Here is an 11,124-nt window from a genome sequence, read left to right on the forward strand (position 1 = left end):
TGTCACCCAGGCTGGAGTGCAGTGGTATGATCTCAGCTCACTGCAACCTCTGCCTCCTGGGTTCAAGCAATTCTCCTGCCTCAGCCTCCCAAGTAGCTGGGACTACAGGTGCCCGCCACCACACCCGGCTAATTTTGTGTTTTTAGTACAGACAGTGTTTCATCATGTTGGCCAGGCTGGTCTCGAACTCCTGACATCATGGTCTGCCCGCCTCGGCCTCCCAGATGCATTAAAGTGACTTTCCTAAGATCATTTGCCAATAGATGGTGGAAATACCAGACTTCCAGTACTTTTGACGCTGTACATTACTGCTTCTTGTAATTAAAGCTTTATATTGTAAACATTTATTGTAAACATTCACAGTATTTTATAACACCATATATGGATTACTATATACATGTGTGTGTATATATATATGGATCTAGAATATCTACATTAATTCCATTAATTGAACATTTTTTATATGACTGGCATTAAAAATGTTTCTTTATGAATTTCTTTATGGGTCTCTTCTGGTGTACAATGAAACTATTATTTTAGTTTTACCTGATCCATAGGACTTCATGAAAATGTGCTTTGGTAGAAATATTGTTTATTTTCAGGCACTTATAAGTCTTTTGAAATAACAGTGGTATTTTAAAATAGATACTTCAAATTCTCTTTCTTCCATTCTGGGCATTCCCTGCTTCTATGGTTTAAGCCAAACCCAAAATAAACCTTTTAGTTTGTGCTATTAAGATTCAACTTGCAAAAGAAAAAAAAAAAAGTTAGACAATATAAGTTATAAAGTTAATATAATTTAAACTTATTAGTCTACTGGGAAATGATTCTAATTTTGAAGACTATTAAATGGGAATATTTGTAATCTTTAGGCCCCAGAAGTCAGCCTTACCAACGTTAAGAAATAAATGCACGTAGATGATGTTTTTTAGGGCTGAATGATAAACATGACCTCTGCTAACCTCAATCATTTTGTTTGTCTAAATACAGACTATAGCAAAATTGATTTGATTCCTTAATTATAATTTATTGAAAGGGCGGTTACAAATTTCACTTATTCTTGCTATGGTCACTAAAGCACAAACATTTTTGTGCTCAAATATCAACCTATCAATAGCTACCAACTGTAAAACCAGTCTTTAGTTTTTCAAAGTCAAAATAATTAACTTGAAATATATTTCACTGTCAAACTAAGTTGTAAAAGAATTATTTCAAACAAATGTAAAACTTATTTTTATTTATAGAAACAAGCCAACACACAGTAAAACTGAGGAAAAAATACAATAGTTTTTTCAATATAATACCACAAGCCATTTTTTCTGTCAAGGATCAAATATTAGATACTATCACAAAACATTTTAACACCCATTCAAAACAAGAATCATTCAATTGCCCCAGGAAAAAACACACTGAAATTATTTTACATAGCATCATAAGCTAGGAGATATAGAACATTTGAAAAACAGTTCCAAAAAATGGAATACTAAAGATGCAACATTAATTCTTAGTACATTTGTTATGGTAATGAATTAAAGCATTATAGGATATATTCAAGTCAGAAATCCTGTAGTATGAAGACAACTACCTTCATATGTGAAAATATTAATTATTTTGTATTAATAATAATTATTCTGGTTTTTATATCAGATTTATCCTCAGATTTTCTTTTCTGAATTTGTTATTAATAATTTGACCCTGGAACACAAAAAGATTTCATTCATTCTATAATACTTTGTTTTAATTATTATTTAGAACATAAATCAATGTAAAAATGTGGGTATATACATACACAAATACATAAAACTAAAAAAGAAAAAAGTGGCATTTAATGTTTAGCCATAATAGTATATGACATACTACAGGTCACACATACATTTTCATTCACGATAACTTAGTGTGCCTAATTATTATGTTAAAACAATATTCTTAAAATGCTTGTGTATACAATGGAATCATAAAATTTGTGTGATTCAAACCATTTACACTATCTTAGGCACTCAAAAGAAAGAAACTTTCTTCTGAATAGTTCTTAAATTTTGACTCAAATTGGCTGAGGTCCAATTCTAATTGAGAATCATTTTCTAATACTTACTGTCCTATGTTACTTATGATTCCAAATGTTGTCAATGATACTGAGTGGTACTAAAAGGGCTGGATGGAGGGGGTGGGCAGGGATACAGTGGCTGCTTCTGCATTTCCTGAACTAGCATCCCAGACAGCCCTGTCCTGGGCTTACTCTGAATAAACCTATTGCCTCCAATATGAATATCCATAAGGCCCCAATTAACATGGGTTTGTCTAATCTCTGATATTTGGGGTGAAGCATTAGGTTTAATTTCTCCCTAGTTGTCATCTAACTAAATTTTAGGTAGAGACAAACTCTGAAGTCATAATTTAACACTCCAAAAGTCTAATTAACTTACAAAAACAGGCTTTAGAGTCTGAAAACATCAAACTTTAATCTAATTGGGTTTCTTGTGTAATAACAGATGAAAGTTGGGTTTCTTAATTATTAGTGGTTGTCCATTCTAGAAACTGTAATAAGCTTGGCAGAGTCCTGTGTATTATTAAGACTGCTTAGTGTTTTTTTCTCTAAAACCATACCCTTCCCTCAATCATGGCATAAGACTTCTTTGATGATGATGGAAATTCTATATGTAAAACAAGTATATAATTAACCCAAGAATTTCACTGATTTCCTTCACAATTGTGTTCCAAATGAAATAAAAGCCAAGTAGTTTTACACTTTAAAATACATGCTCCAAATTTAACCCATTAAGCACTTAATAATGCACTCTAAATTGTTTCTTTACCATCATCAGTTAGTACTCATCAAATGCCCAATTGACTAGTTAATCCTTATTGTTGGACATTTTTAATGTATCACATTCCTAATACCCACATAGAGGCATTAAAATTGTATACTTGCAGGATCTTCCCACTGTTAACTGTGAAAAATAAAATAAGGTACTGCAACACATTTTTTTCTTGACTGTAAGCTGTCATTTGGCATCATATCTCAGGTCTTCTCTTTGGTCAAGAAAAGGAAAACTTCTCTTCCCAGAATACTTTTTCAGTTTCTCTTCTTCTGAAACAGACAAGCAGGTAGGTTCCTTCCAATTTGAAACATTGTTTTGAGATATGTGAATTCCACTTCTGGGTATGTAACATTGAGAAAATTTAGCAACCAGACAGATGAAACTTCTCAGCCTAAACCGCAGAGAATAAGACCACATATTTGCCTAGTGCAGAACTAGCACCCAGATCTCATGTCTCCCCAGCCCATTTTCTACTATCTCATCTCCCAATACATTTAAAAGGAGAAAATACAATTGGGTAGGGTGATATGCACTTTTTGTGAGAGTTGTTCTCAGAAATAACATTCATATTGAATTGTTTTGCTTGGGGGTACACATCAACATTTTGAAGTGAGATCTATAGGTTCTGAGGTTCTTACTTTGGAAATGGATTTAGAAAAAAATGGGTTCATCTTAGTTCCAAAGCAAAAGGCTTTAGTTTTTGAACTATCAAAGAGTTGTCAAAAGGACTGACAGTCTTAGAGTGCCAGTTTACTACGATGCTACTCTAACTCAAATAATGAATTAATTAATTTAGTTATGGCTTATATTGGACAGTACCCTTTAAGAGACATATTTATTATTTTTAGAAAGAATTTGAAAACCTAGGGAGCCCCTAGGTTTATAATCTCTATAAAGCATTTGGAAACATGATTTTAGGCATATCTGTATTAGGGAGCCTAAGGGCTGAGAATTTCGAAAGGCAGGAGAATGAAGAGGAGTAAAGTTTTTGCTTCCAGGTTCTCACAGTGCTATCCAGTTCTCATTTTCTTATCTACAAAGGTAAAAAAGAAACTCAATAATACTATTAAAATCATGCTGGCCAACATGGTGAAACCCTATCTCTACTAAAAATATAAAAATTAGCCGGGCATGGTGGCACCCTCATATAGTCCCAGCTACTAGAGAGGCTGAGGCAGGAGAATTGCTTGAACCGGGAGACGGAGGTTGCAGTGAGCCGAGATCACGCCACTGCACTCCAGCCTGGCAACACAGCAAGACTCTGTTTCAAAAAAAAAAAAAAAAAAAAAAAAGCAACTATAACTATTACTTCCTCTCAAGGATGCAAAATATTTATGATGTATCCTCAAATCATTGCATGATCAAGCAGCCAGACAAAATAGCTAGGAAAAAAATCACTGAGTTCCATTAGTGAAAAATGTAATAACAATAGCAAAGTAGTGTAATTGATCTCTGTTTAAAAATGGAAAACACTGAGGCTTCTGGGTGGTTTTGATCTACCTGCATTCAAAGAAAAGCAAGTTCTGTCTTTAAATTGGAAAACTTTAATCAGGCAGGAGAAGTCAAGCTGAGTGGTCACTGAAAATATTGTTCAATGAATCAGCAGATCTATATTTAAATTTTAGGATTTTATATCCCAGCCATGAAAAGAACCAATTCTAGTTAATAAAAAATAAACTGGAAAACATCTGTGCAATTTTGGAGATCCCAAGGCTATAATAAAAGCAACTGCTAGCATGTGTATAGTACTTTACTATTTCTGAAGCTCTTTTAACATATTTGATTTCATTTAGTCCTCTCAACAACCCTGTGAGGTAAGTGTTATCAACCCCATGGTAAGTCAAGGAAACAGAGGCTTTATATGTGTTAAGAAACTTGCCTAAAGTCGTGGATTTAATAATGAACAAAGCCAGTCTGAGCACAGAACAGTTCTCTTTCCATCTGTCACCCATGTCCCAACCCTGTCTCATCTCTGCTTTGCAATTGTTAGATGAGTGAGAGATTGCAAAGACAAAGCTATTTTTAATTAAACATGTTGGGACACTTTATATCCTGAGTCACTCTTTAGGATACTCATATTATGAATCTGAATTCCCCAAACATGAAGATAATCATCTTGTTAATATTCAGCATAGCACAGGATACCCTTGTAACACAGATCAAAATACGTGTACAATGTCCAAGAGAAAGTCCTTGTCTACTCTTTTAATAAAATTTGGTACCTTGAGCAATCATTTTCTACTCTTTTAATAAAATTTGGCTTTCCTCATACAAATCTGACTAAAACAACCTCGCAGTGGGGGAAAAAAGATATTTTTGGCCAGTCAACATTTCCTCTTACCTTCAGCATCTCAGTTATCATGCTTTTCTTTACCAATAATATGTGAGGAACTGAAAGGAGGCCACTGCCAGTTGTAAAGTTACCATTTTGAAATGCGAGGTGATTGATAGCTTCTAATAGAACTTTGAACTGGCCATAATGAGCAGGAGCTCATTATGCACCAGGCACTTGTACCCCTAGGAGGTGCCATCCCATCTCCAGGACACCGTTTAAGGCTGCATTTTCTGATGCAAAAATTAATTTTATTGGATGAAAACATAATTTCTCTGAAGTTTTCTCTGAATACTAAGGCTGATGAAGAGCGCTCTTTGTTCAGAAATAGTGCCATACATTATATGACTTTTAAACTAATCAAGTCTTACTTATGATGTTAGAAATGAAAATAAAAGAAACCAACAACAAAATATAAAGCTAGGGTGGTTACGATTTTTCCTTTAAAAATGTAACTTCTGTTATATTTCTGGGAATTAGACCTGCATATTTTAGTACAGCATGTTTTCATTAATATTCCATACAAAATAATGTCTAGTTTTTGGTAGCAATGTGAAAATGCAACTAGAAACACAGTCTTGTACCCAATGAATTGATTTATGGTTATATCAGTAAAGTGCATTTGTTCTTGTGATTTCTAGCTCAATTCATCTAATGGGCCAAAAAGTCAATCACAAAAGTTAAGTTGCATGAACACAAGGCTCAAGTTGAAACAGGAACGAATTTGATGGACTTGGAAGATTTAGGCGAGTCCTTCCACATACCCGTACTGTTTGTTGGGCTTCGATTGTTCGAATAAAAAGTCTGTCTTCTGCTCATACTGTCAGTATCTTCTTTGTTGAATTTTTCCTTAATGTTTTGGCAGCATGGGAAGCTTTGAACACAGTCTTGAAGGAGATGGCCACTAAAAAACATGTATATCCAGGGATTACAGCAGCTATTCAAGGAACCCAGTAATGCCGTGATGGTGATGGTAGGGTTTTCCGATTCTGCATGAAAAATATAAAGGGAAATTATGTAATGTAAGTAACTGAGCCCTAGATGAACTCATTTTTCTATTAACTAATTAAAAAGGAAAACCTTCTGGATTAGCATAGAAAGTGAACTATTTTGTTTATCAATCAGGGAAATGGGGAGTGTTTGAAAATTGCTTGACTATGAAATATTTTTGTAAGCAAGATGCCTTAAAATTAATTTAAGTATTTTAAAACACTATCAAAATATTTAAATAGAATGAGTGGGAATTTTATGAGGTTAAGACTATTAAATAATTCATTGAAAAAATCTCTATCTTCGATACTCGAACTAGCATGTGCTAATGACAGTGCAGTTACAGAATGGCTACGATTTTAATGAAATTTTAAGGGTCCATAATAACCATATATACCAAATTGTATTTATCCTAATAACTCAGGAAAAAATATTGCATTAGGGATCGAGTTTAGTAGTTTTAAATATTCTTGTAATATGAAAACTGCATAGAAGAAGTCCCTGAATGATATAAGCTTTAGTTGTTTTTCTCTGGTTAGAAATTTGGTTTGATTTTAAAAGAAAACCGTCTGTGACTGTGGTTCAAACAAATTATGTTAAGAAGAACAGCAGAATTAGGAAATTCCAACAGGATTCTAAAATATTTTATGATAATTAGCACTGGTAAACTGCATAAATATTATAACCTTTCACAGTGGAGCTACTGTGCTGATAACATACCTTTTCTAAAAATAAGAATAATCAATGAACACGGACTTTTCCTTGATTATTAAATATAAAGTTGGATCTTCTCACTCTTGTTATGCCAGAAAACAATTACAGGTTATTATTTAATCATACTGAGTGCTAAGATGCTGCCATCAAAGGTGAGCAGGAGCCATCGTAAGATGGTGTTCACAAAGAATGAAAATCACCAACATATCTATGCACAAGTGAAGTTTTTATTACTTGTGTGTAAATCCTGCTAAAGCAATAATTAGACTGAATTTCTTTATTTAACAATGTTAAGAGGCTTCTAAGATCAAGCAAGATAAGAAATAGTAAACAAAAAATAAAGTGTTTATAGTGTATTTTTCATTATCGCTGGTATTATAGTCTGTAAGAATATTTAAGTTAAATCTATACTGAAATGTTCTATTTGCAAATATAACTTCCAAAGCATATTACATACCTCCCCTACTTCAATTCCAAAAAGCAAAAGGAGACAGCTACTCCTAGATGCCTATTTCCTGTTACCAGAAACATTCTGGTAACAACTGTACCACTGAATTTATTTGGTTTGAGTTCCAACAAGCATTGGAATTTATTTAGTTTAAGTTTTTGTCTTTACTAGAAGAAAATATTTTCAAGATGCAAAATTATATAATTTTTTTGCAAGTCACTGTGAAGTTAGTTTTTTTAGTTTGAGAAGGAATTAAAATCAAACACAATAGTAGGTGTAGAGAACATTTCCAGTAAACTACTGTAAGAGTTGTGTGGAGAGGTGTAGAGCTGTGTGGTCAAACTAGTGGTGAAAGACTAATGAATCAGTCTAACGAATTTAGTTTATCAATAATCCTGCTTTGAAATACCGAGAAAAAAGTGTTAAAGTAATCGTTGTTAGAAAAAAATAAACAGATTATAACAAGAAAGGAACCTTATTAGCTAAATGCCAAATTGGAATTACTTTCTAAATAATTTTTCTCCAGCTTTCTTTAGAAATATATGTCTGCTTCTATCCTTGCCTCTGAGGCATTTCTACACATTTTTAAAATTAATTGTAATACTTTTCACAATCCAACGAAAAGCAGTTGTGATAGTGAGGCATTTTCCTGAATCCAACAGACTTGAAATGGTGTTAATACAGTAGCTAGTGATTTGGTAGAAAGTCAGTATTTGGCTTTGTAGTTGCCTGGCTGACTCTAGGACACAGCTTCTGGAATTGTCTTAGGATCACTGTACACTACAAATGCAGAGTCCTGAGCCCCATTCCAGACATTCTTAATTAGAATGTTTGCATGGGGAATCCAGGAATTTGCTTTTTTTTTTTTTTTTTTTTTTTTTTAACAGTGTTCCTCCAAGGTGCGATTCTTACATACACACAGAAGTTTAAAAACTACTGCCCTGGAAGATACTATGAAGAAAATTGCTAGATTCTCTCCCTCTCTCTTTCTCTAACTCTCTCTCTCTCTCTCTCTCACACACACACACACACACGCACGCACAAACAACACACTCCTATCCCTGCACTTTCCTCTATTTTCACGTCACGTACCGGTCCAGACGGACTTGGGATCCCAGACAGACCACATCTGGATGATGAAGAAAGGCGCCCAGCAGACGATGTAAGCCGTCACGATCACAAAAGTCATCTTCACCGTGCGGATCTTGGCCCGGGAAATGGACTTCACGCTGCTGACACACGGTGCAAGCAGGAACCCCTTTTGGAAGGCGGCACCCGCTTGCTCTGCACCCTTGCTCTGGCGCGACGCCGTCTTCCCGCGGACGTTGCGCCAGATGTTGTAGCAGATGAAGCCGTAGCAGGTACCCAAGATGACCACGGGCGCCACGAAGATGCCACCCGTCATCCAGGTCACGTAGGCACGAGAACCCCAGGGCTGGATGAAGGTGGCCCAGCAGTCGCGGGCCTTGGTGACATTGTTCACCTCGATCATGGAGAAGACGAAGTACTGCGGCATGCTCAGCACGAAGCTCAGCACCCAGGCGGCCGCGATCATGAGGCGCGAGCGGCGCGCGGGCTGTTGCAGAGTCTTGAGCGGGTGGCACACGGCGATGTAGCGGTCGGCTGTCATGACTACCAGCATGTAGGCCGACGCTAACATGCCAAACACCTGCAGGTGCTTCACCACGCGGCACAGCCAGTCGGGGCCGCGGAAGCGGTAGGTGATGTCCCAGCACATTTGCGGCAGTACCTGGAAGAAGGCCACGGCCAGGTCGGCCAGGCTGAGGTGTCGGATGAAGAGGTGCATGCGGGACGTCTTGCGCTGCGTCCGGTGCAGAGCCAGCAGCACGCTGCTGTTGCCCAGTACGGCCACCGCGAAAGTCACCGCTAGCACGGCGATCTCCAGCTTGGCCAGCTCCTCGTTGCGCACGTCCCTCGGCGGGCCGTTGCCTTCCCCGAGGGCTTCGGCATCCCGGCTCTTGTTGCCAGCGCCGGTGGCCAGAGGCCACCATGAGCTGGAGTTGCCCGAGGGCCCCGCGTCAGGACCGGCGGAGAAACGCATGCTGTCCATGCAGCGCCTACTTGGCCCTCTTCGGAGCCCCAGCCCTCGAGGGCCGCTTCCTCCCGCCTCGGAGGACTTGGGCTCCTCGTCCGAAGCGCACTGTCCTTGGCGCGCTCGCCGCTTGCCTGCTCTGCGATCCCTCCAGTGGGCGTCTCCCGCAGCAGCGTCTCGCCTGCCCACTGAGCAGCTCTCAGCAGGGTGAGCCGGCCCCTCTCCCTGCTCTGCCTTTTTTTCAACTTCGGCGGAGTCGGGAAGGTGAGCTCGAGCTTCCGGAAGCACTGGGCTCCCAACTCGAGTATTTACGCGGTGCTTGTTTCCTCGGGACGCGCTCCCTCTCGCCCTATTGGCGGAAGACTGCTGGTTGCCTACTCCCGCTCCCTAGAGTTTTTTTTTTTTTTTCTTCTCCCTACGTCGGTGTTTGTCCTCTTTGCATCACTGTTGAGGGGGTGGAGCTGGGAGACTCGCAGATTCCTCCGCACAGTAGGCGGGATCGTGGCGCTTTCCCGCCCTTCCCTTCCCAAAACTTGGACAACTGGACGCGTCATGCCTTTTCTGGGTTCGTAGCCTTTTCCACAAACTTCTCTCACTAGCCTTCCTCGCTAGCCTCCTTAACCATGCATTTGACTTCAACAGGCACGCTAAGCGCGGTACCTGGAAACCTCCAGTGCATGCACCGGCGCTCTAGCTCCTGCACCTGAACCTGGCTCTCCACCTCACCTCCTCCGGTCCGGGTTTCTTCCTTCTCACCGAGCTCACCCGTGCAGCTAGTCTGGCAAATTTTATTCCCGAGGCAAATTTTCCCGGGGCAAACATTTCTCCCCACTCGTATTTATTACCCTGTGTTTGCTACGGCAAGAACGCACTCGTCACTTTGCAGCCCCCGTGGCTGCTGTGCCTGTATTCAACAGCGGGGTTTGCGGGGGCGTGTCTCCTGGTTTTCTCTGTGGAGACTAGGGACTTAGGGAGTTTTCTCTAGATTCCTGGGAGTTTCTGCAGGAAAAGCCTGATTCCCACAGCGGGGATGGCGGAAATTTGGCCGCAGTAGTCCGCGGACACCGTCTGGTTACTACTGAGTCATGGGGACATCTTTTTGGGTGGACAAAGATCAGCTGCCGGACAGCGGCCACCGAGGCAGTGCTGTCCAGGGCAAGGGACAGAAAACCCGCCAGGCTCCTGCGCTCAGAAGTGAGGAAGAGGAAATCTCAAGAGAGGAAAGAGACCCTGGGAAGGAGGAGAAACCACCATCTACCTATTAATCCCTTACTCTGAACAGCTGGAGCCCCTCTGCAGGGGCCAGGGGGAGGCAGAAAAGCTATCTCCCTCAGCTCTGGTTTTAATGTTGGTGAATATATGCCTCGAAGGACAGAAAGGGGGAGCTGTTTTCAGGCAATTTTACAAGAAAGGAAGATTCTACCTACTGTGTAGACGTAGGAGCCTGACTTTGTTGGTCAGAACGTTTCTATTGTGGCCGTGGTATAAATTTGATTTTCTCAGAAAAATATCTCCCTCTGTGAAACGCAGGCAAAAAATGCAAAAGATTTTATTCATTGCAGTTCTCAGTAATAATTCCTCTTTACTGTCCAGTTCATTCATGCAGTTACCAAGGTTGTCACGTTAAGATGCTGGCCTTGAAATCTGGAGTCCTGCTTCCTGTGGCTAGATAATCCTGGGTCTGTGCGTCTTATAAATGGGAATGAAAGGACCTGCCTTTCCTGTTGATGAGGTCATCGGGAAGATCATGTAAGACAATGTTCTGTAT

The 11,124-nt window shown here is 39.5% G+C and overlaps 1 protein-coding gene across 1 annotated transcript; it reads right to left on the reverse strand.

Moving 5' to 3' along the window:
* Positions 1-1,223: 1,223 nt before the first annotated feature.
* Positions 1,224-9,722, reverse strand: AVPR1A (arginine vasopressin receptor 1A). The gene is made up of 2 exons (XM_023225115.2): positions 8,396-9,722; positions 1,224-6,140 (listed from the first exon to the last, which is right to left on the reverse strand). Exons 1-2 carry the CDS (start codon positions 9,372-9,374, stop codon positions 5,854-5,856), a joined length of 1,266 nt encoding a protein of 421 aa, XP_023080883.1. The 5' UTR covers positions 9,375-9,722; the 3' UTR covers positions 1,224-5,853.
* Between the last annotated feature and the right edge of the window lie 1,402 nt (positions 9,723-11,124).

The sequence above is a fragment of the Piliocolobus tephrosceles genome, chromosome 10 (assembly GCF_002776525.5).
Source record: "Piliocolobus tephrosceles isolate RC106 chromosome 10, ASM277652v3, whole genome shotgun sequence".
Lineage (NCBI taxonomy): Eukaryota > Metazoa > Chordata > Mammalia > Primates > Cercopithecidae > Piliocolobus > Piliocolobus tephrosceles.

Coding starts and splice junctions, on each gene's coding strand:
- AVPR1A (XM_023225115.2), bottom strand. CDS start 9,374: ATGGACAGCATGCGTTTCTCCGCCGGTCCTGACGCGGGGCCCTCGGGC. Junction 6,141..8,395: donor TCCCAAGTCCGTCTGGACCG/GTACGTGACGTG, acceptor TTTTTCATGCAG/AATCGGAAAACCCTACCATC.